This window comes from Choloepus didactylus, chromosome 15, assembly GCF_015220235.1.
Source record: "Choloepus didactylus isolate mChoDid1 chromosome 15, mChoDid1.pri, whole genome shotgun sequence".
NCBI classification, from domain to species: domain Eukaryota; kingdom Metazoa; phylum Chordata; class Mammalia; order Pilosa; family Megalonychidae; genus Choloepus; species Choloepus didactylus.
The window spans coordinates 50,356,987-50,383,834 of record NC_051321.1 but is presented as its reverse complement, the minus strand read 5'-3'; the positions used below and the strand labels follow the sequence as shown (position 1 = coordinate 50,383,834).

Here is a 26,848-nt window from a genome sequence, read left to right as displayed (position 1 = left end):
ATCTTATATCTGGAAAACCCTGAGAAATCGACGATACAGCTACTAGAGCTAATAAACAAATTTAGCAAAGTAACGGGATACAAGATTAATGCACATAAGTCAGTAATGTTTCTATATGCTAGAAATGAACAAACTGAAGAGAAACTCAAGAAAAAGATACCATTTTCAATAGCAACTAAAAAAATCAAGTACCTAGGAATAAACTTAACCAAAGATGTAAAAGACCTATACAAAGAAAACTACATAACTCTACTAAAAGAAATAGAAGGGGACCTTAAAAGATGGAAAAATATTCCATGTTCATGGATAGGGAGACTAAATGTCATTAAGATGTCAATTCTACCCAAACTCATCTACAGATTCAATGCAATCCCAATCAAAATTCCAACAACCTACTTTGCAGACTTGGAAAAGCTAGTTATCAAATTTATTTGGAAAGGGAAGATGTCTTGAATTGCTAAAGACACTCTAAAAAAGAAAAACGAAGTGGGAGGACTTACACTCCCTGACTTTGAAGCTTATTATAAAGCCACAGTTGCCAAAACAGCATGGTACTGGCACAAAGGTAGACACATAGATCAATGGAATCGAATTGAGAATTCAGAGATAGACCCTCAGATCTATGGCCGACTGATCTTTGATAAGGCCCCCAAAGTCACTGAACTGAGTCATAATGGTCTTTTCAACAAATGGGGCTGGGAAGTTGGATATCCATATCCAAAACAATGAAAGAGGACCCCTACCTCACACTCTACACAAAAATTAACTCAAAATGGATCAAAGATCTCAATATAAAAGAAAGTACCATAAAACTCCTAGAAGATAATGTAGGAAAACATCTTCAAGACCTTGTATTAGGAGGCCACTTCCTAGACTTTACACCCAAAGCACAAGCAACAAAAGAAAAAATAGATAAATGGGAACTCCTCAAGCTTAGAAGTTTCTGCACCTCAAAGGAATTTCTCAAAAAGGTAAAGAGGCAGCCAACTCAATGGGAAAAAATTTTTGGAAACCATGTATCTGAGAAAAGACTGATATCTTGTGTATATAAAGAAATCCTACAACTCAATGACAGTAGTACAGACAGCCCAATTATAAAATGGGCAAAAGATATGAAAAGAGTTCTCTGAAGAGGAAATACAAATGGCCAAGAAACACATGAAAAAATGTTCAGCTTCACTAGCTATTAGAGAGATGCAAATTAAGACCACAATGAGATACCATCTCACACCGATTAGAATGGCTGCCATTAAACAAACAGGAAACTACAAATGCTGGAGGGGATGTGGAGAAATTGGAACTCTTATTCATTGTTGGTGGGACTGTATAATGGTTCAGCCACTCTGGAAGTCAGTCTGGCAGTTCCTTAGAAAACTAGAAATAGAGTTACCATTCGATCCAGCGATTGCACTTCTCGGTATATACCCGGAAGATTAGAAAGCAGTGACACGAACAGATATCTGCACGCCAATGTTCATAGCAGCATTATTCACAATTGCCAAGAGATGGAAACAACCCAAATGTCCTTCAACAGATGAGTGGATAAATAAAATGTGGTATATACACACGATGGAATACTACGCGGCAGTAAGAAGGAACGATCTTGTGAAACATATGACAACATGGACGAACCTTGAAGACATAATGCTGAGCGAAATAAGCCAGGCACAAAAAGAGAAATATTATATGCTACCAGTAATGTGAACTTTGAAAAATGTAAAACAAATGGTTTATAATGTAGAATGTAGGGGAACTAGCAATAGAGAGCAATTAAGGAAGGGGGAACAATAATCCAAGAAGAACAGATAAGCTATTTAACGTTCTGGGGATGCCCAGGAATGACTATGGTCTGTTAATTTCTGATGGATGTAGTAGGAACAAGTTCACAGAAATGTTGCTATATTATGTAACTTTCTTGGGGTAAAGTAGGAACATGTTGGAAGTTAAGCAGTTATCTTAGGTTAGTTGTCTTTTTCTTACTCCCTTGTTATGGTCTCTTTGAAATGTTCTTTTATTGTATGTTTTCTTTTTAACTTTTTTTCCATACAGTTGATTTAAAAAAGAAGGGAAAGTTAAAAAAAAAAAAAAAAAAAAACAAGGAAAAAAATATGTAGTGCCCCCTTGAGGAGCCTGTGGAGAATGCAGGGGTATTCGCCTACCCCACCTCGATGGTTGCTAACATGACCACAGACATAGGGGACTGGTGGTTTGATGGGCTGAGCCCTCTACCACAGGTTTTACCCTTGGGAAGACGGTTGCTACAAAGGAGAGGCTAGGCCTCCCTATGGTTGTGCCTAAGAGCCTCCTCCCGAATGCCTCTTTGTTGCTCAGATGTGGCCCTCTCTCTCTGGCTAAGCCAACTTGAAAGGTGAAATCACTGCCCTCCCCTCTACGTGGGATCAGACACCCAGGGGAGTGAATCTCCCTGGCAACGTGGAATATGACTCCCGGGGAGGAATGTAGACCTGGCATCGTGGGACGGAGAACATCTTCTTGACCAAAAGGGGAATGTGAAAGGAAATGAAATAAGCTTCAGTAGCAGAGAGATTCCAAAAGGAGCCGAGAGGTCACTCTGGTGGGCACTCTTACGCACACTTTAGACAACCCTTTTTAGGTTCTAAAGAATTGGGGTAGCTGGTGGTGGATACCTGAAACTATCAAACTACAACCCAGAACCCATGAATCTTGAAGACAGTTGTATAAAAATGTAGCTTATGAGGGGTGACAATGGGATTGGGAAAGCCATAAGGACCACACTCCACTTTGTCTAGTTTATGGATGGATAAATAGAAAAATAGGGGAAGGAAACAAACAGACAAAGGTACCCAGTGTTCTTTTTTACTTCAGTTGCTCTTTTTCACTCTAATTATTATTCTTGTTATTTTTGTGTGTGTGCTAATGAAGGTGTCAGGGATTGATTTAGGTGATGAATGTACAACTATGTAATGGTACTGTGAACAATCGAAAGTATGATTTGTTTTGTATGACTGCGTGGTATGTGAATATATCTCAATAAAATGAAGATTAAAAAAAATAATAAATAAATAAATAAATAAATATCATGATTGGATTTGATGACATATTGCAAGAACTCCAAATTCCTTTTTGGCAAGTATTTCATTAAGTACTTTCCAAGGGCTAAATTTAGCATGTTTAATACACAAAATAGTTGCAATTAAACGTTTTTCACCTTCTATCACTTCTAAAATTACTGTAAAAAATCTAATTATTAACTATGTTGTTCATTACATGACTAATGAAATCAGCAAAAATATACAGATGAAGAATAATTAGATTGCATTTCGCAGGGTCATTTCTCATGTTAGTCATTACTTTTTTGGTTAAATCTTCACAAGTAAATCACATATGCCTGGGGAAATATCTTTTCAAGACAAATAAGCAAACAAGTATCAAAACTTATTTTATTTTAGGGGGAAAAATATATGCTTTACTAATATGATCCAGGGCTTACTGAGGCAGAAAAAGCAAAGATTCACATGGTGTTTCTTCAGCCTTCTTTAGGTAACAGAAATATTTTAGAAAAGGCATTAAAAAAAGACTAGTGAAGTTTATTTCAAGATTGTTCATTTTTGTGTGTATTATTCTTTGTATCTTCTGTTTCTTCTACCCCTTTAGTCTTCCAACATGATATTTAACACTATTTTTAATGCATTTTTAATTGTGAACTTAAACATACATATATAACAGTGATAACTTTCAAAGTATGATTTCACAAGTTGTTAGAGACCAAATTTTAAAGAATGTCATGGGTCACAGTTCCACAACTTCAGTCATTTCCATTACTGTAAAATATAACATATATACAGAAAGATGCCAAGTCTCCATGTACAGCTCAACAAGCAGTTATATAGATAATTTCAAATATTGTTATGGGTTACAGTTCCACAGTTTCTGTTCTTTCCTTGTTATGCAATATAGGGTATATATATATATATATATATAGAAAGGTGAAGACATGCAACGAATAGCTATAGAGCAAATTTCAAAGGATGTTATAGGGTACAGTTCCACCAAGTCAGCTTCCTCCTTCCACCTATTCCAACACTCCAGCATCTAAATATATATATATATATATATATATATATATTTATTTATTTATTTATTTATATATTTATATAAAGTTTCAGTATTCATAGACCTTTGTTAAATCTTAACTTGTTTGTTGCTACCCCTTCCTCTCACTTAATCTCTTTCTCCATCTTCAGGGGTGTCTAGACAGTGAGCACCGTAACTTGTTCATATTGAAAAGGGGTATCAACAGTATAGGGAAGGGGACTATATCTGATTGTTGTTCTTAAAGAGGCTATTGCCTTTGGGTTTTAGGACTTGTCTGGCATAGGAACTCTCTGGTGGATTTAGGTTTCTGAGAAATAAAACTTAGTGAGTGAATCTTTTATAGAATCTCAGGTAGGGACCTAGATATTTGGGGACTACTTTTGGTAAGGGCATGGCACACTGTGGCCATTTGGGATGTCTAGCTAGAGCTTGCATAAGAGAAACCTCCAGGATAGCCCCTCGACTCTATTTGGGATCTCTCAGCCAGTATGATCGCAGCTTGTTACCTTTCTTTTTTCCCCCTTTTAGTCAAGTATTGCATTTTCAATCCCTCGCTGCCAGGGCCAGGTTCATTCGGGAAGTCATGTCCCATGTTGCCAGGGAGATTCGTTCCCCTGAGAGTCATGTCCACTGTGGGGCAGTGGGGGGAGGTTAATGAAATTTATTTGCCAAGTTGGGCTTAGAGAGAGAAAGGCCACATCTGAGCAAAAAAAGAAGCTCCCTGGAGGTGTCTCTTAGGCATGATTATAGGAGGACTCAGCCTCCCATTTACAACCTTAAGTTTCACACAAGCAAGCCTCAAGTCAAGGGCTTCATTTATTAAGTAGTGGGTTCCTAATTTCACTTAATATATATTCCATCCCAAGATAAATGATCAGTTTCTTTCATTGTCTTCACTTAGTTGTACAATCATCATCACTCTCAACTTTAAACAATTATCATAACATAATACATCCCAGAGCTCTTATCAGCTGCTAATTATTCATCCCTAGTATTAGTGTAGAGTTGGTAAGATATTCTTATTAAATATAGTCATTAATATGTAATGGGTAGTTTTTCCATACCACTCTGTTGTTAACCCTCTGTACTAGTGTCATACCATATAAGTATATAACACTAACACTTATTTAGGTTTATGGTGCTACTCTGTAGGTTGTATGCCTTTAAACAGCCATTTATGAATGTTTGCCTTCAATAAGCCACTGATTCTTGTAATCCCGTTAACAAACCATAGTCACACCTGACCATTCCCATGCCATTAAGTTTGCACTCATTATCATATCTGTACATATTAGATTATCATTCCCCCTTCACTAGCTTCTTTCTATCTCTAGGTCCCCTACTGTGCCAGTTTGGATGTATTGTGTCCCCCAAAATGCCATTATCTTTGATGCAGTCTTGTGGGGGCAGACGTATTACTGTTGATTAGGTTGGAATCTTTTGATTCAGTGTTTCTGTGGAGATGTGACTCAATCAACTGTGGGTGAGACCTTTCACTGGATAATTTCCATTGAGGTGTTGCCCCACCCATTCGGGGTGGGTCTTAATTGGATCACTGGAGTACTTTAAAAACAGCCACACAGCCCAGATGCTGGAGCAGCTGTGAGTGACATTTTGGAGAGCAACTGAGAGTGACATTTTGAAGAGAAGCTGCAACTAAGAGAGGACAAAACACCCCAAGAGCAACATTTTGGAGAATGCCATTTTGAACGCAACCTGGGAGCAACCAGATACCAGCCACTTGCCTTCTGAGCTAATAGAGGTTTCCCACATGCCATTGGCCATTCTTCTGTGATAACCTAGCTTGGACACTTTATGGCCTTAAGACTGTAACTTTGTAACCAAATAAACCCCCTTTATAAAAGCCAATCCATTTCTGGTATTGTGCATAATGGCAGCATTAGCAAACTGGAACACCTATATTCTACATTAAAAGACACTTATTTTACATTTTTCACAGAGTTCACATTAGTGGTGACATACAATATCTCTCCTTTTGTTTGTCTTATTTCACTCAGCATTATGTCTTCAAGGTTCATTCATATTGTCATATGTTTCACGACATCATTCCTTCTTACTGCTGCATAGTATTCCATGGTATGTGTGTGTGTGTGTGTGTGTGTGTGTGTGTCTGTGTATGTATACACCACATTTTGTTTATCCACTCTTCTGTTGAAGGACATTTGTATTGTTTCCATCTCTTGGAAATTGTGAACAATGCCACTATGAACATCGGTGTGCAAATATCTGTTCATGTCACTGGTTTCAGGTCTTCTGGGTGTATACCAGGAAGTGAAATTGCTGGATTGTAGGGTAACTTGATATCTAGTTTTCTGGAGAACTGCCAAACTGTCTTCCAGAGTGGCTGTAACTTATACAGTCCCACTAGCAGTGAATGAGTTCCAATTTGTCCACATCCTCTCCAGCATTTGTAGTTTCCTGTTTGTTTAATGTTTAATAGCAGCCATTCTTATTGATGTGAGAGAATATCTCATTGTGGTCTTCATTTGCATCTCCCTAATAGCTAGTGAAGATGAACAATTTTTCATGTGTTTTTTAGCATTTATATTTCCTCTTTGGAGAAATGTCTTTTCATATCTTTTGCCCATTTTATAATTGGGCTGTTTGTACTATTGTCATTGAGTTGTAGGATTTCTTTATATGTGCAAGATATCAGTCTCTTATCAGATACATGGTTTTCAAATATTTTCTCCCATTGTGTTGGCTGCCTCTTCCCCCTTTTGACAAGTTGCTTTGAGGTACAGAAGTTTTTATTTTGAAGAGTTCCCGTTTATCCATTTTTTCTTTCATTGCTTGTGCTTTGGTTGTAAGGTCTAAGAAGTGTCCTCCTAATACTAGGTCTTGGAAATGTTTCCCTGCATTGTCTTCTAGTAGTTTTATGGTGCTGTCTTTTATATTGAGGTCTTTGATCCACTTTGAGTTAATTTTTGTATAGGGTGTAGAGGGATCCTCTTTCATTCTTTTGGATATGGATATCCAGTTCTCTCAGCCCCATTTGTTGAAGAGACAGTTCTATCCCAGTTAAGTGTATTTGGGGGCCTTATCAAAAATCAGTCAACTGTAAATCTGGGTGCCTATTTCTGAATTCTCAGTGTGATTCCATTGATCAATATATCTATCTTTGTGCCAATACCATGCTGTTTTGACTACTGTTGCTTTATAGCAGGCTTCAAAGTTGGAAGGATAAATCCTCCCACTTCATATTTCTTTTGTGGAATGTTTTCAGCAATTTGAGCCCCCTTTCCCTTCCAAATAAATTTGATACTAGCTTTTCCAAGTCTACAAAGTAGGTGGTTGAAATTTTGATTGGAATTGCATCAAATCTGTAGATCAATATGGGTAGGATTGCCATCTTAACGATATTTAACCTTCCTATCCATGAACATGGAATATCTTTCCATCTCTTTAGGTCCCCTTTTATTTCTTTTAAAAAAGTTATGTAATTTTCTGTGTAGAGGCCTTTTACAATCTTGATTAAGTTTGTTCCTAAGTACTTGATTTTTTTTAGTTGCTATTTTGAATGGGATCTTTTTCTGGAGTGTCTCTTCTATTATGTCACTTCTAGTGTTTAAGAACATTAATGACTTATGTGGATTAATCTTGTATTCCAACACTTTGCTGAATTTATTAGCTCAAGTAGATGTGTCATTGATTTCTCAGGTTTTCCAAATATAAGATCATAACATCTGCAAATAATGACAGTTTTACTTCTTCCTTTCCAATTTGGATGCCTTTTATTTCTTTGTCTTGCCAGATTGCTCTGTCTAGAGCTTCTAGCACAATGTTGAATAATAGTGGTGACAGTGGGCATCCTTGTCTCATTCCTGATATAAGAGAGAAGACATTCAGTCTCTCACCATTGAGTACTATGCTGGCTCTGGGTTTTTCATATATGCCCGCTCCAGTTTGCTAATGCTGCTGTCATGCAAAATACCAGAAATGGATTGGCTTTTATAAAGGGTTTTGTTTGGTTACAAAGTTACAGTCTTAAGTCCATAAAAGTGTCCAAGCTAAGGCATCAATAATAGGGTACCTTCACAGAAGAATGGCCAATGCTGTCTGGAACACCTCTGTTGTCTGAGAAAGCATGTGGCTGGCATCTTCTTCCTTTTCTCCCAGGTTGTGTTTCAAAATAGCTTTCTCCCAGGATGTTTCTCTCTAGGGGTCTGGGGGTACTTTCTTGGTTTCACCCAGGCAAACTGTGGAGTAGCAAAAGTCTACTTTCACTAGCCATCTTCAAAGTGTCTCTCTTGGCTGCAGCACCAAGCTCCTTCTGTCTGAGCTCTTTTGTAGGACTCCAGTGATTCAATCATGACCCATGCTAAATAGACAGGGCCACAGCTCCATGGTAATAATTCAGTCAGAGTTATCACCTACAGTTGGGTGGGTCATATCTCCATGGAAACAACTTATATAATCCCACACTTTAGAATTTTTGTAATTTGTATATTTTCTTCCTGTCTTTTTTACTGTAGATAAAAGCATACACACACACACATAAATTTTCATCAAGCATAGTATCTTTAAAAACTTAGGCTTTTTCTTTTCACTTAGTATTCTATCAAAAATACTTTATGTCAGATATTCTTCAAAACATCATTGCAATGACTGCTTAACAATTCTACCATGAAGGCATATCATAATATATTTCCCTCTTCCCATATTACTGGAATTCTAGTTTGTTTACAAGTGACAAAAGCAGCAGTTTCCCTAAACCTGGGATCCTTGGAGTCTGTGACTTGCATTAAAATGAAAAATCTTCATTAATATTCTTACTTCTTCTGTTTATAGAAATATGGTCTATAATGGTCATAAATATTTTCAAAGCCATCCTTGCATCTTAAGAGGTTAAGTCCTACTACTCAATTTTATTTCATAGATATGTTTTTTTCTTTCCAAAGGATTAATCATAATGAAAAAGGAACATTGCTAATATCCTAAACACTGTCCAAGAGAGATCAATTTAATGTATATATAATTTTACATAGTTTCCCCACTGTTCCCATAAATGTACTAAGTATTTTGAAGGTAATATGTATGCCTAACCACTTTTCATTCTTTTATGGACAACAATTCTAATGCTTTACATTTATGTGGTAATTAAAAGCACATACCTGCTCATTATCATATTTAATCATCTCAACAGTTCTATTATTTAGCTACAGTTTTTAGATGAGAATGCAGCCCTTGTATTCAATTGCCTTATCTAAAATCAGTAAAACAAACAAAAAAACCTCTAATATTGGAAATGGAATTTCACATTGTGGATCAGAGGTTATTCTTTACTTTCTACTTTGCCTCTTGGTTTCATGAGGTAGAAGTGAAGGACATTTTCATCTAGTGATATATAGAAACACTTACACTAAGCAGTTTTAATTTTAAGCCAGATATCTACATGGACTTTAAACCATTTTCCAGAAGTGGTTTAGAAATAGGGTTGCTTTCCCTGGCCCCATTCTATTACTCTATATCCTCATCCTCCAGAAATTTACAAATACTTAGGAAAGCCTTAGGAATTTCCCAGTGGAATGCTAATTTTTCCTGTGGTGTTAGCTATGAAAGTATACTTAAGTACATAATATCTAATAGTTAAACACAGATAAAAATTTTATCCTGGACTCCCATAAATCACCTCAATCTTTAGAGGGGATTAAGGATTACTTTGAAATTTAAAAATGATCTAAATTGGAGACCATAAAGTAAAATAGCTAAGAAAATACATCATCAGTGATTTGGTTTGAATCTTTTATTTGCTCTTACTATACAAGTTATTTAAAATTTCTAAGCACCATTATTTTCAATGGTAAAATGTGGATAATCAAAAATACTTATAGTGCTGTTAAGGGGACAAATTGAAATAATGCACAGAAAGCACTTAGTCCAGAAAATTCTCAATTATTAACAGTAATTAGTACTAATATTAATGATTCCCCTCAGTGATGTTGTTTATATGTGAAAGAGAAACTCCCTGTATTTATATTACTGCAGAAGCTTGGTTTTTCCCTAAATGTCCATCATTTGGTAGCAATCTAAAAATTTTTGTTTATAAATGTGCTCTCCTCTCTGGATTTTACATTTTTTTTATAAAAGCAATAATATACCTGTGATAGTCAGAATAATAGCCCCCCCAAAGCTGTTTAGTCAACAATCCTCAGAACCTCTGAATATGTAACATACATGGTAAAAAGGACTTTGCAGTTGTGATGAAATTAAGGATATTGAAATGGGGAGTTATCCAGGGTTATTTGGGTGGGCCCAATGTAGTCACAACGGTCTTTACAAGTGAAAACAAGAGATGGAAGAGTCCCTGATGCAGCATAAGGGCTCTATCCACCATTGCCGGATTTGGAGATGGAAGGGTATCACGAGCTAAGGAATGCGGGCAACCTCTAGAAGCTGGAAAAGGCAGGGAAACAGATACTTCCCTAGAGCTTCCAGAAAGGGAGGCAGATGTGCTTACACCTTGATTTTACCCCAGTAAGACCCATTATGATCTACCGAACTGTAAGATAAAAAATTGTGCTGTTTTAAGTCACTAAATTTGTGGTAATATGTTATAGAAGAAACAAGGAACTAATACAATGCTGACATATCATTTGTGTTAAAGATCAGAGGCATCTGAGCTACTATTAATACTTAGCATATTATTTAAAATGTTATTTTCTCTCCTCCTTTAGCAATGCCATAATCATTTATAAATCCTTTATATTATTATTCATAACTTGTAGGCTATTACACAAATATAGAAGAAGTGGCAGTAGTAGTCTGTCCTTTGAAATAGATTTACCCTTTTATTCCTTTGCTTGCCTGTATTCTAGAATCTGGGAGAAAATGATCTCTACCCTATAATGGATAGTGTTCCAGTTTGCTAATGCTGCCTTTTTGCAAAACACCAGAAATGGATTGGCTTTTATAAAGAGGTTTTATTTGGTTACAAAGTTACAGTCTTAAGGTCATAAAGTGTCCAAGATAAGGCATCAACAATCAAGTACTGTGCCAGTTTGAATGTATTATATCCCCCCAAATGCTATTATCTTTGATGGGCAAATGTATGAGTGTTGATTAGATTGTAATTCTTTGAGTGTTTCCATGGAGATGTGACCCACCCAGCTGTGGGTTATGACTCTAATTGGATCGTTTCCATGGAGGTCTGGCCCTGCCCATTCATCATGGGCCTTGATTAGTTTATTAGAGCACTATATAAGCTCAGACAGAAGGAGTGAGCTTGCTATAGCCAAGAGGGACACTTTGATGCACAGGAGCTGAGAGAGGAGCTGCAGATGAGAGACAGTTTGAAAACAGATGTTGAAAGCAGACTTTTGCCCTGGAGAAGCTAAAAGAGGACAAATGCCCCAAGATCAACTAAGAGTGACATTTTGAGGAGCTGAAGCCTAGGGAGAATGTCCTGGGATAAAGCCATTTTGAAACCAGAACTCTGGAGTAGATGCCAGCCACGTGCCTTCCCAGCTAACAGAGGTTTTCTGGACGCCATTGGCCATCCTCCAGTAAAAGTACTCAATTGTTGATGACTTACTTTGGACTCTTTATGGCCTTCAGACTGTAACTTTTTTAACCAAATAAACCCTGTTTATAAAAGCCAATCCATTTCTGGTGTTTTGCATTCTGGCAGCATTAGCAAACTAGAACAGGTGCCTTCACTGGAAATCATCCAATCAGAGTAATCACCTACAGTTGGATGGGTCACATCTCCATGGAAACAATGAAAGAAATGCAGCCTCATTAACACTAATATTCTGCCCATCCAAGATTGCATCAAAGATAGTGGCATTTTGGGGGACATAATGCATTCAAACTGGCACAGATAGTTATTTTGCTTTTATTACAAATCTTATTTTTGTTATGGGGAGGACCTAAGTATGAATTTTAGCCATGCTGGGATATAAAGCCTGGCTCTTCCATATAATAGTTGATGAGTTTCTTAAATTCTGAATCTCAGTTTCTTTATCTGAAAAAACAGGAATGACAATAGTTATCTTATGGGTTTGTTACAAGGTTTTAAAAAATATTGCAAGTAAACCAGCTAATTCAGGGACTAATGTAGAGAATCTATTCAAAAAGTAGTTATCTACCTTCCATCCTTTCTGTTAAACTATACTAAATAGTATCATATTTGGCTTCTTAATTTCTTCTGGGTGTATTCTTCTCTATTCTTTTAGGCATAGTTCCTTTATAGACAAAAGAAAGAGGAGCATAGTATTGGTGTTTCTTTGTTTTTTTAATTGTATGATTGTGTGAGTGTTTGGGTATTGTGTATGATAACTGCTCATGTGACAGTTGCCACTATGATCAATGGACCTTTTCAAGTTCTTAGAAAATTGAGTTTCCAAGGCAACTTTTGTTTGTTTAGTTATTCATTTTTCCAAATTTATCAAGCATAGTTTTTATTTAAATAAAACAGCTTTTGAACTTAAAAAATGCTTCATTTTTAACTATACATCAAATAATGTGGGGGTTAATTAAGTGCTCCATTCAAACATTTTTTCCCCTCAGCTATGTTCTGCTATTGCTAGAATAAAATGATTCCTATTAGTCTTTTAATAGCAGCATAATATTTTATATCAAATATTGCATGGTGTTTGTGTGTGTATATTGTTCTTGAAGACTGCTAACAGATTAAAATGATTTGTTTGTAAAATTGTGGTCTTGTCATGTAAAAGTATGGATATTTAATAAGGCACTTTTAATATGTATATCAATAGTTATTCATTGTCATTTCAAATTTCTCTATTTGAAGCAAAAATGTACATATTTCCCACCACCTTATTTGATATGCCCTATATAATATCTCACATGAAAACAATTTTCTTTTATAATTCAGTGCTAAAAAAAGAATTTTAAATATCCCAAGGTATTGTTATTCTTCCTTCTTCTGATAATATTAATGATGATGATGATGATGATGATGATGGTGATGTTACTAATATTTTCTCCTTCCTACTTTGATAATCAGGAAGCTCTGAGATATATATGGAGTAGTAAAGCCACTATGTATTTAATACTTTTCCTGTGTTTGCTCATTTAATCTGATTAGTCATACATGATTACTACCATTTTATGCATGAGAAACTTTAGCTCAGAAAGGAAAAGTAACCTGTTACACGGCAAAAGTTAACACAGCAAATCCACGGAGTTAGTGGTTTTTAACCTGGCTCTGGCTCCAAAGTTGTGTTTAAATTTTTTATTGCACAATTTACAACCACAGGCATTCTTTTGATCCTTATGGGTCCTGTAATAAGCTACTTTGTGGATAGAGTTGGAGTTTAATAAATACAAATGAGTCAAAATAGTGTCTGTTTATTCTGAATGGAAACAGATTGCACTGAAAGTTGCAATCATCCCCTTCTAAAGGTTCTAAATGCATTAGTTTGCTCTAACAGAAATAACACAAAATTGTGGAAATATCAATGGAAAGAGACAATACTGCATCCTTAGCTCCTATTTAGATGGTCACTGTCTAAGGAGAAACTTAGCTCATCAATTTCCCTGCAGGAAAAGATGTTAATAAGAACACAAAGCCAAACTTTAATTAATATTTAGAATATTACTCTTCCATGATTATCTCATCACCCTAGTAGTACAGTGGTCAATGTCATCACTTTCTTCATTAAAAGTCTTAGCTAAAATCAAGTTTTATATACTATAGTAATCTAAATGTCAGTTTCTAGAGCCAGTGGCAATGTGTAGTTATTTCCTTAATTCAGTTATTAACCTTTCAGCAAACACATACACAAAATGTATGTTTAAGATACAAGCAATTAAAATCATGCAAAGACTAATTAAATCAGTGTCAAAGCTAAATTTGAAAACTATTAAATTGAACCTCAAAAGATTAAATTTCTCTTCCTACCTAGCTACTGAAAATAAGCAGTCTATAAATATAACTAAGTACGATCCCTGCAGAGCAAAAGCTGAGAAATAAGAAGCAGTGACTTTTTCCATTCTAATATATTTAAGTTTATTTTTCCAAAGATCTTGTAAGTATATTCCCACTAATTTCTTCTAATGAACTCACAGCAACATATTTCTCCCATACTCTTTCTTTTCATGTAAATTCTAGATTTTTTTCATCAATATTTATTGATAAACCCCTTAGTAAGATTGGATTAAATACTTATCTGAGACAATCCTTTAGTTCTTAAGCATCGCTTTGTGTATAGAGCCAGTCACTTATCTAGGTTATCAACTAGGGTAAAAGAACACAAAGGAAATTAATAATAGCATAAATACTAAGATCCTTCAAGATAGTACCAAATAGACCTTAGAATTACAAAATGGTTTCAGAATCAATACTTCCTATATTGATTAAAAGATAACATACATATTATCTTTTAAAGTTACTCTTAATTTTAATAATTAAAACTGCATTTGTTCAGTAACATGATTTGTAAGTGCTTGGAAATCTATTACCTTGTTTAATTTGGGGGTTAAAATATAATTATTCATTTTATTTAAATGGATACTATGGGTGGCAATTCCACCTTCTTTGTGGAAGTCACAGTGGTTCTAAAGAATTAATCTGACAGTAAAACATACAAAAAATAGTCAAAGTAAAAGCAACATAAAAAAATTTTCCATTTGTTTTAAATGAAAGACTGACTACAAACTCTTGGCACAAGCAAAGTAGTAAATGTAAATCTTATAATTCAAGCACTTTTAAAGTTATCTGCTATAGAATCATCTGGAGAGTGTATAAATTATTTACCAGTATTATGATAGAATTTTTAAAAATTAATATATTAGGCCATGAAGGACCTATAACAATAAGGAAAATCCAGTCCTTGCATTCAAGGTTTAAAATCTAGTTTAATGTGTATGTTTTCAGATAAGACTCCTACTTCCTAAGTATGACAGTGCAGTTGTTCTGACAGACTCTATTTGAGAAATATGGCAGTATTAATTAGAGATGTGGTTGGAGTTGAAAATATTCCAGATGGAGGGAATGTCAGCAGCAGAGGCCAGCAAGCAGTAACAGAAGAGGAGATGAACGGGTAGTAGTCCCTAACCTGTAAAGACCTCAGTCAAAATGAGGGTAACTAATGTGTGACTGAATAATTGTAGCACATTTTGATAAGTCCCAAATTAAAGGCATGAGAATGTAGGCTGGTCAGAAGAGGGTGTCAGTATATATCTACACAAACTTTCTATTTTATTTTCTCTTGTATTAATCATTTTCTAATTTTTATTTTAACTTGATTTAATCATCTTCTAATCTAACTCAAGGTTTCTCAACTTCTTTACTATTGGTGTTTCTTTCTGCAAGGTTTGCTGAGTCATTTCACCTGCAATTACCTGCAAGATAGTTCAGCAGTTTCTGCTACCAAGACTCTGAAACTGCCTGTTCTTTTTTCTACCAAGATGATTGTTTGTATATTTGAACTTTTGATTTTTTGGGTCCCTCATATCCTTCTGATAGTTAACTTCTTGGTTCAATTAACCAGAACCTGATGTTTATAACCAAAGATACCTAACTGATGAGGTAAATATCAACAATTTTACAATAAGAACTAGGAAAATCAGATAGAATATTATCTAAGAAAACCTAACATATTCTAGTACTGATGGTTGTATAAGACACAATTCCCATCTTTAAGGATGTTTAATTCAATTGGATCAAAACCTGCCTATACTTAAATGCCTTGTAAGACATGGTGTAAGAAATTTATTCAGAGAGAAACATTTTTAATGTGCTATAGGGTTTCAGAGGAGGGATATGTGTGCCAGTTTGAAGCTGTTATGGACTCCAGAAGAGCCGTGATCTTTTAATCCAGTCTTGGGGAGATGGGTCCTTTTGACTGAATGTTTCCATGGAGGTGTGAACCCGCCCATTCAGAGTGGGTCATGTATTACTAATTTACTGGAGTCCTTTAAGAGAGCTCACAGAGAAAAGGAGCTCAGAGAAGCTGAGAGAGACATTTTAGAGAGAAACTAAGATATGTAATCCAGAGTTTGCCCCAGGGAGAAGCTAAGAGCCAGCAGAGATGCTTGGAGATGCAGACAGACAGACGTTTGGAGATTCTAAGCTAAGAGATGAAGCCCAGAGTTTGTCCTGGAGAAGCCAAGAGAGGACTCCTAAGTGCTTACAAAGAAATGCCGTAGGAGAACCAAGCAGAGAGCTGAGAGAAGCTAAGAGAAAACCATTTTGAAACACAATCCAGGAGCAAAGGAACAGCAGACACAAGACACATGCCTTCCCAGCTAACAGCTGTTCCAGACTCCATCAGCCTTCCTTCAGTAAAGGTATCCTCTAGTTGATGCCTTAGCTTGGACACTTTCATGGCCTTATGGACTGTAAATTTGTAACCAAATAAACCCCCTTTATAAAAGTCAATCCGTTTCTGGTATTTTGCATAATTGCAGGATTAACAAACCAGAACGCTCCCTAATCAAGTATATAGGAAACAGAATACATTTTAGAAGTCACAGTGCCATATTAACTTTTAAATCACCATTATAGTTGTTTCCCTCTGGTGAAAAATGCTAAATAGCCTGATTGTTTTTTAAAATTAATTTATACATGTATTTTTTTTATCTAAACACTGTTTTTGAGTTTCGTGTATGTGTACTTATTTAAATACTCTGGAATCTTATATATTCATTAATTTCCATAGAATTAAATATCACTAAATTAAAAATCACAAAAGTTCAGAGATATTGGGTGATGAACAACTTTGCTGATAGGTGACTTTGAAGAAGGCAGACAAGAATTATCTGGCACTGGATTAATGTACAACTATAGATGCTTCTGAATTATGTAATTTTTCTTGTTACATACCATTCAATTGATGAACTATATTGGGGTTTTGTTACAGAAAATTGATGAGCAGCTCTGATTTTTCAAATGACACTGAAATGATAAACAATTCCAAGTTTACATAATGCCTGGCAGTGGTAGATCAATAACAGTTTTCACAGCCAAGAGATCAGGAATTTCATTAACCTACAAAGTAAGTTTTTAAGTTTACAGTAGGATGCAATTCAATTCTACAAAGCAAGTTCCAGGTTATTTAATATCAATTCATTGGACGAAATTAGAACAAAATAAATGAACAATGAATGTTAAGTTTAACACTCCATTGATTCTTGAGATAGATGGCAAAAAGTAATGAACTAATAAATTGAAAGACAAATTCATAGAGGGTTAACAATCCAATGAACCCATTCTTTTACACTAAAATAGCATTTTAAAAAATGAACTAAATGAGTTTACTGTAATAATCTTAAGATATGCAACAACTGAAAATTTGTTCATAGGTTAAAACACAGCAACTGCTCTATTTTGTATATTAAACTTGCAAACACAATGAACCTTTAAAGCATTATTTAATTTAATTGCATAAATTATGATTTAAAGGTTCAGTACACTATACCAACTGGATTCCCATTCTAAGAATTAACTAGATAATGCCCTAGCTTAGTTCATGAAAGAAAACAAAATAAATGTCTTGGTAAGCATTTGGAAAGCTCTACATGTAATTTGTATTATTCTTCATGCTGAATTAGAAGGTAAATATGCTAGACAATATGCAATAATTATGAGAGAAAAGTCCATGTTATTTTCCTGGTCTACATTCTGTCCTTGACTATTTTCATAGGATTAATAAGATTCTGATTGATTCAAAAATAAAAAAAGAAAGGCGCTAGGCAGTGTGAGGTCAGTGTATCTGTATGTAAGGCTTTTACAAGTCCTAAAAAATCTCTGCACTTCAATTTTTCTTTAAAATAAAAGTTAGTCCTGTAAGAGTTTAGTATAAAGACTTTTGGTAACTTTGACTGGTTCACCAACAAAAATGTCTGTTTTCTACTACATAGTGTTCTTTAAAAAAATAAGAGAAAAAAAGGGAGAGTGGGTAACTGTTCTAGTTTGCTAATGCTGCCAGCATGCAAAACACCAGAGACAGATTGGCTTTTATAAAAGGGGGTTTATTTGGTTACACAGTTACAGTCTTAAGTCCATAAAGTGTCCAAGGTAATGCATCAGTAATCGGGTACCTTCACTGGAGGATGGCCAATGGCGCCTGGAAAACCTCTGTTAGCTGGAAAGGCACGTGGCCAGCATCTGCTCCAAGTTCTGGTTTCAAATGACTTTCTCCCAGGATGTTCCTCTCTAGGCTTCAGCTCCTCAAAAACTTCACTCTTAGTTGCTCTTGGGGTGTTTGTCCTCTTCTTAGCCTCTCCGGAGCAAAAGTGCTTTCCAAGGCTGTCTCCTAAATGTCTCTGTAAGCTGAAGTTCCTCTCTCAGTTCTAGAGCATTCTTCAAAGTGTCCCTATTGGCTGTAGCTCCTCTTCAAAATGTCACTCACAGCTGCAAAACGTCACTCACAGCTGCACTGAGTTCCTTCTGTTTGTCAGCTCATTTATATGGCTCCACTGATCAAGGCCCACCCTGAATGGGTGGGGCCATGCCTCCATGGAAATTATCTCACCAGAGTTATCACCTACAATTGGGTGGGACGCATTTCCATGCAAACAACCTAATCCAAACTTTCCAACTTAATCCCCACTAATATGTCTGCCCCACAAGATTGCATCAAAGAATATGGCTTTTTCTGGGGGACATAATACATTCAAACTGGCACAGTGTCTCACATAAAAATCTGGATTTCTCACTGTTCTGATTTTTAATCAGAAAATCTGGCAACACTGGCCAGGTTGCCATCTGCAGGAGCTCAGCAGCTTTTCATTGACAGGCTCTCCTCACTGGCTGCACTTCCCAATTCTTTTGAGGTTTGACCCCTGGCCTAGATCATCTTGAAAGTGATTTTTTGACAACTCTTGGTCTTATAGTTCCCTAATAAATTAAAAATAAGTCAGAAAAAGCATGGATGAGCAAAGAATTGGGACTAAAATTGGGAGGGGGGCTACGTGGGATCAGACACCCAGGGTAGTGAATCTCCCTGGCAACGTGGAATATGACTTCCAGGGAGGAATGTAGACCCGGCATCGTGGGATGGAGAACATCTTCTTGACCAAAAGGGGGATGTGAAATGAAACGAAATAAGCTTCAGTGGCAGAGAGATTCCAAAAGGAGCCAAGAGGTCATTCTGGTGGGCACTCTTATGCACAATACAGACAACCCTTTTTAGGTTCTAATGAATTGGGGTAGCTGGTGGTGGATACCTGAAACTATCAAACTACAACCCAGAACCCATGAATCTTGAAGACAATTGTATAAAAATGTAGCTTATGAGGGGGGACAGTGGGATTGGGGGGGCCATAGGGTTCACACTCCCGTTTGTCTAGTTGTGGATGAATGAGTGGAAAGGTGGGGGAAGGAAACAAACAAACAGACAGACAAGGGCGCCCAGTGTTCTTTTTTACTTTAGTTGCTCTTTTTCACTTTAATTATTATTCTGGTTATTTTTGTGTATGTGGTAATGAGGGTGTCGGGGATTGATTTTGGTAATGAATGTACAGCTATGTAATGGTACTATGAACAATCAAATGTACAATTTGTTTTGTATGACTGCATGGTATGTGAATATATCTCAATAAAATGAATAAAAAAAAATTGGGAGGGGGTGGCTATTTGTCCTCCCCTTCTCTCTTCTTACACCCTTTGGCATCCCTGTATCCTCTCCTTCAGCACCAGATCCTTGTTTTTCTTACTAAATCTCAAACTAGAAAACTGGAGGGCACCTCTTAGAGTGGAAATAGGTGAATTCAAGGCAAATAACAGAAAGTTCTGTTTCCTATGGTATATTGTAAACTTATAAAATTTATTAAGAGGGTGACTAGGCTGAAATTCATAGCAAAAGCTAAATGTTAACATTTATTAATAATTTAATGTATATATTTATTCATTTACTCATTGAATAAAAACATGATATAGAACAGGCTTTTAAGTATTTTATATTCTAGTTAGGGAGTGGGAATCAGATAATAAACGTTCAACAAGAATTTCAGAGAGTGCTAAGGAGATAAAGACGCTTTAGTAAGCTAGAAATGACTGGCATGGGGGTAGTTAGTGAAGACCTCTCTGAATGCAGAGAATAGCAAAGTAGACTTCTTATGAGAAATCAAAGAAAATCAAAGTGTCTTATTAATGTAATCTTTAAAATGTTTCCAATAGACTTGTTATGAGAAATCAAAGAAAATCAAGGTGTTTTGTTAATCTTTAAAATTTTGTTTCCAAATACATCTATAACTTTTTTTCGCCCATGTTAAAGTATGCTAATTTGCATTATTTTTTCCTAAGGAGGCAGAGGCAGCAGTGAGTATAGTATGTTAAGTGCTTGGGTTCTGAGTTTGATAACTTGGTTTCAAATTTTAGCTTCACCATGTACTAAACTACATGTTTCTAAGACTACAGTTGATGTTTTCCAAATTTTCTCTGATTTGTTAATATAAAATATGTTTAGGGATATTTTAAATGACTAACGGTAACAGTACATATAGTCACATTCATTTTGTTAGTAAGAATGGTACATTTTAATATACTGCATTTCACATAAGAAAAATTTTAGAAGCTAGAGCCTTTTAGGTTCTTGATTACAGTTATTTTTCTGAAAGTATTTTAATAATCAATTTTTTAAAAATAGCTACAAAAATTAAAGATGTGATCATTTGGGGAATTTCTTATATTTGATGATGAAATGTACTCTTCACGATATATTTAATGTCATACAACAATAATCTCTCCACCTGCCTCTTTTTCAGTGATTGCTAGATACCCTCTAATGCGTGATGTAGCTTGTTTTCCCTCTGTTGAAATAAGTACTTCATCCAACCATTGCTTAATTTCAATCTTAATATAAAATACTATAAAGCATTTTTAAGCTAAGAAAATATAATTGCTACAAACTTAATAAAAAACTATCTTTTTTAAGTTCATGTGACAATTTCTATTCTTTCATAAGAAATTTATTTATTTGTGTTACTTTGGTGTAGTTGGCAATGTATATGAAGCATTTGTGAGCACGAATAGCAGAGCTGTTTCATTAAAAGGAACACAATATTTTAGTGCATATTAAATCAGGCAAAATAAATTATCACTATGTTGTAACTAAAAGAAACAGTAGCAATTTAGCATTATTATACCAGAAGTATCATTATCAGTACCCTCTGTTGATTTGGGGGTATTAAGCATTCCATTTAGGAATGACTTTCTGATTTAAATTATTTCACCAGTGTTAAAAAAAAAGACAAGAGGTATTTACTGCATTTTTGCTAATGAATAACGACTTTGAAAAATAATTTAAGATTTGAATTTTTTCCTAAGTTTGCAATAAAAATGTATCTTGTTCTCTAGGCAATACAGCAAAAGTCTACATCGAGATTCAGGATGAAAATGATCATCCCCCAGTGTTTGAGAAAAAATTCTATATTGGAGGTGTGTCTGAAGATGCAAGAATGTTTGCCTCTGTGCTCAGAGTTAAGGTATGAGGTAATATATTTAGTACAGACCTAAAGTAAAAACAAAGAGCTCAGATTTTGCAGATAAATTATAGCCATATACTTTGCATTAACTTATTCATATCGTTTAAACAAATGTGTGAAACTTGGAGATGTTTGAGTTTAATTTTCCAAACTTAATGCAGATTATTTATATGAAGTGCCTAAAAAGCAACTTTTCATGTTTAATTTTTACTATAAAAAAGGAAACAAATTATTTTACATTGAATAAGATATTAAGATATATGTTATTATTTCTAGTAGATTTTTTTTGCCTCTGATAGATTTACTTCAGGATAACTCCAAGGAATCTCAAAATGGAATTTCTAGTGGCAAATATGCAACGACCATTTTCTAATGGAAGAAATAATGTAATGCATTCTGTAATGATTTTCTTTCTGCAATAATGTTTTTTCAAATGGTGGTTAAATAAATGCAAAAAAAAAAATAACACCTCTAAGTTTAGTGCTTTATTAAAAGCGAAAAAAAAAAAAAAAATACTTGATCTGTCCAAAAACAATTTGCTAATTTGCTTAGAATTTTAAAATATAATATCTAAGACTACAGTTGATTTTTTTCCAATTCTTCTCTAATTTGTATCGTATGTGTTTAGGGATATTTTAAATGGCTAACAGCAACAGTACATACAGCTGCATTCATTTGATACTAAAAAAAAAGGCATTTTAAAGTACTGCATTTCACATAGAGAAAATTTTAGAGGTTAGAGCCTTTTAGTATTTTAATCAGTTTTTTTTTTTTTGAAGAGCTGCAAACATACACACATAAAACCTAAATATCCCTACAGAAATCCAGCCATTGTTTTTTCTCTAGTTATGCACATGAGTAGTTGCCTTTATTTCCCAATTATCAGTAATGCCATAATTAGAGCTCTTCTTACATATAATTTTATCAACCACCATCAGTAAAAAGGAGATAAATCAACTAACCAAACAAAGCATGTATGTTGTGCTGCAAAGTAGGACTTCCACAGTGCCCAGTACTGCATTACCAGTTATAAGGAAAAAGGGTCCACAAATTTGTCAATCCTGTTATATTCAAGTCACATCATGATCTACAAGTAACACTCCTTTGTACATTATTTGATCTTATTATTATACTTTTGTCTCATTAAGTACTGATTTATTCAGTTCATTCATTTAATTAGCAAAATATTTTTTGACTGTTTGTACAATGCTAAGCACTGTTTTAGAAGCTGGACATAGAAGAAAAGTAAATACCATCAGACACACTAGCTTACAACAACCAAAATCTCTGCTTTAGTTATGCAGACAAACTAGTAGAAGAAAAATAGATAGGTAAAATCAGTATCTAATTGATACAATGGTCATGTAGAAGTAAATACTAAGGGGAAAAAAAGCTTGGTAAGGGGAGAAGTAGAGTGGTATTATTTTATTTAAGAAGGTCAAAAAAGGCCTCTCTGAGGTGGCGAAAGTTGAACAGGGACCTGAATAAAGGGAAAGAGCAAGGCTTATGGATTCCTGGGGAAGGAACATTCCCAGAATTCCAATACAAAGTCCCTAAAGCTAGAGGGTGCTTGGAGGAAAGAATGAAAAAAATAGTAGATGAGGTTGTAAATGTAGCCAGGGACTAGAAGATGGGATTTATTCTGGGTATGATGTAAATAAAGTCTTTGAATGGTTTTGACTAAAGGTGTAACATAATGTTGTACAAAAGGATTACTCTGGCTGCTCTGCAGGGGGTGAGGGGTGGGGGGGAGGAGGGATAAGGGGACACATGGAGATTGCTTACAGAAAAGAGAAGAAACAGAGCCTACTGCATACAAGTCTAGGCAATATTTGGTAGTGTCTTGTACCGGGATAGTGGGCGACAATGAGAAAGGAGTTAAAAGGTAAAGACAAAAGGAATTGCTGATGGAAATTTACATGGAGTACTAGGGAAAAATCAAACATGACTTTGAGGTTTTATCAACAGGTCCCCATCTCTGTCCCAGACATGTGGTGGCAGGAATACTAGAGTTCAATTTTCAATACTTTATGTTTGTGATACTTTTTAAATATCCAAGTACAGTTCTTGGAACAGCAGTTGCAGGTGCTTGTCTAGATTCAGGGAAGAAGTCATGGGCCGTAAATCTACCTCCTTGAAAATGGATATAGATAAAAATTCCAAAGACTGAATCCTGTCTAACCTCAGCACAGATCAGGAAGAGGAGGGGGATCCATCAAATATGTTGAGAAGTTGCTGCAACAAGGTAGCAGGAATATTAGGAAATTCAGAGTCCTGTGCAGCACTTAAAGTATATGATTGATAGAAGAGGGAGCAATAAATTGTCAAATGCTGCAGTGAATAGAACATCCAGGTGATTTTTACATCATCAAGTATATGCTAACAGGAGCAAATTGTGGTACAGAAATAAACAATAAGCCAAATGCTAAAGTACTCCATTAATGAAGTGTATTGTTCAAGAATTCTGTAGATGACTGTAGCAAGGAAACAGTGGGTGGTATAATCTGTTGGCATTTACTTCAGAGGGATTGGGAAAGAGTAGAAAAGGAAACAAAATAATATCCTAGAAGCAGCAGTTTGGAGACTAGAAGATGTCTACCATCTACCCCTAGGCTCTGTTATATGTAATCCATGGAAACCACTGCTTGAGGCAGCTACAGGAAGCAGTGTCTGCTGTATATGGTTATGTGTGTGTTGGGGAAGAGGGCAGGGGGAGTCAGAAGTAAAACTAATATTCAGAGGGGAGGTTGAATATTAAAGACATTTGGATAATGATAGACTATGTATTCCAGGAATCCTGGAGAAAGTTTAGAGGTGGAAGTAAAGGTGAGGTGGAAAACTGAGTCATAATAGGGTGTGTAAAGAGCCACATTAGAAGAAATATCTGTGTGGAATGATGACCTCCAGATAGGCTTGGACTTCTTTGATGGGGCAAACAAGGCTGGGATCCATCCCATTGGCTTTCTAGAGACAGTTGATAATTGGTTGCAGTGATAGCCTTCTTCGCAGGCCAGGTTTCTTAGATAGTTTTTCGTGGTGAAGCAGGGACCTTTGCAAGGGTAGGGGAATCAGAGATATAATTATTTCTACAGGATTACTGAGCCCTTGTGGGACCCTTGTCCTTTGATTCATCAATGGAATATCCAGGCTAGAGAAGGGGGATTTCTCAGGAAACTAATTTAATGCCATGGATTCTTCTAGGCCATTTAAAGGAAGGAAAAGAGATAGAATGAGAAAGAGAGAGAGAATTTTGGTCCTCCAGAATCACAATGTTTACCAATGTATTAAAGCAAGTTTTTAGTCCACAATGAAATGCAGAATGATAAATGTTAAAAAAAAAAAAAAAAGTGCTCTACATAGAATAGGAAAGAGGAAATCTTGTATAGAATAGAATTGACTAAAGACAGTTGAGACTGAAATATCAACAAATAAAACTATACCAGCTTAAAGTATAGATAACATATTATAAAAAGAATATGTTATAAAAAAGGCAACACAATGAAGGCATTGTTGAGATGAATTAGCTGCTGTAAGTGATAGTAAGATAAATTTATGTATCTACTTGGAGGTGGCTTATCTAATATGCTTAGAGACATGTTCAAGTTTCATTCTTTTGGTACATGTATACCACATTCTTACTATGTGCTAATAATACATAGACAAACAAGATGGATTATCTGTTTGCCCTTATGGAACCAACATTCTAGAAAACTAGACAAAAATTGGTAAGTAAATAAACATAATTTATAATTAAATCTGGTTGGACAAATGCCTAATGTAGTAAAGTTTATAGTTTTATTCTACTGCTTGGAAAAGGATATGATTGTCTTGATAATTTAGAGGAGTAAATTAGAAATTATTTTAACTGTAATGGGATAATTTAAAGTGAGGTGGATTTGGTTTTTATTTACTCAGATTGTCTAAGTGCAGCAGATGCTGTTAGTTGACTTTTCCTCCTTTCTCATACTTAAGAACTCCAATTTTAAATCAGGTATCTACTATCCTTGGGGATCATGTGCTTGAGGGGAGGCAAGTTCTGATCCAAGAGGGAGAAAAAAATGACTGGCCTGAGCTAATCATGCTTGTGCTATTTTCCTTGCAAATGATTGGTCTGGCATGTATATTTGATTCACTTTTGACCAATATTTGATAAAGGGAGTTATGATGAGGGGGCTCTAGGAAAAATTCAATTTATACAGGCATGTAGATGCTTTGTTTCTGGCTCATGACATGTAATTCTTGGATTGTGTCAAAAGGGCATTAAATAGAAGGACAAATTTGAGATGGTTTACTACATTTAGTATGGTATCATGATGATATCTATGTCACAACTGACTCCATCAAGTTGATTTCTGTTGTTGAGAAGGAATTTTTAATGGTGGGGATGGAGAGAAAAAAATGAAATGATAATCTGTTAAAAGCATCCTTCTTATTGACAGAATATGAAAATTGTTCTTTTCAAAGCTATTATTCTTCAGTGGTATCCATTCTTCTTAAGTTGATATGAATATAAAGCTTATGTTCAGAATCAGAAATGAAGTTTGTGTTTGTCAGTTTATTTTCTTGATTATATAACGGTGACGTTTTAGCATTTTATCCCCCAGTATACCATTTGTAATAGTTGGCAGTGAAGCTCACCATGGGGATGTACCTCCCTTTCTCAGCCAATGAGAAATACATACCAGAATCTATAGTACCATATATTTTGAAAAGTCCCCAGATAATTCTAATGCAGCTGTCTTTGGGGGCAGGCCACTAACTGATATGCCCTACTCTAATGAAAAATGACTGCTAAATTTGATTACATATGCATAAAAAACTACTATGACACAGGTGCTATGAACAATTAAAAGACAAGCAACAAGCTAGAAGGAAGCATTTGCAACATATATTTTAAAAAAACTGAAAGAAATAGTATCCAGAATATAGAGAGCACACTGAAAATGCAGCCATTTAGGCATTAAAATCAAGATTAAAGCCGTTATCAATGTATGTCTTTAAAATAAAAGAAAGGAAAATAGAAAACCTATGTGGTAATTGTAATTATTCCTTATTGTATAGCTGGGGAAAAATGAAGATCATTGAGGTTACATAACTTTCCCAGGGTCACTTAGCCAATAACCAGTGAAGTCAAAATTTGAGGTTTGGCCCACCTTAGTTCAAAGCCTCTTCTTATAACCTCTACTGTATGTGGTTTCCCAAGGGAAGTTTGGAGTAGAAACTTGGTAGAAGTAAAATTTTGGCAGAAAATGACAGAACATATTAAGTTCACATGAAAAATTAGGAGATAATTAAGTAATTAATTGCTTCAAAATTGAAATGGACTTTTGTAAATTGAGATTCCCTCTATTAA

General features: G+C 35.3%; 1 protein-coding gene across 7 annotated transcripts in view; it reads left to right on the top strand.

Annotated features, from left to right (window-relative positions):
* Nucleotides 1–26,848, top strand: part of PCDH15 (protocadherin related 15) — a 1,822,477-nt gene that overhangs the window by 1,700,051 nt on the left and 95,578 nt on the right. For all 7 annotated transcript variants that reach the window (XM_037804906.1, XM_037804907.1, XM_037804908.1 and 4 more), the window contains one exon: nucleotides 21,368–21,495. In XM_037804906.1, coding sequence (XP_037660834.1) covers nucleotides 21,368–21,495 — 128 coding nt within the window. The remainder of the gene's footprint in view (nucleotides 1–21,367; nucleotides 21,496–26,848) is intronic.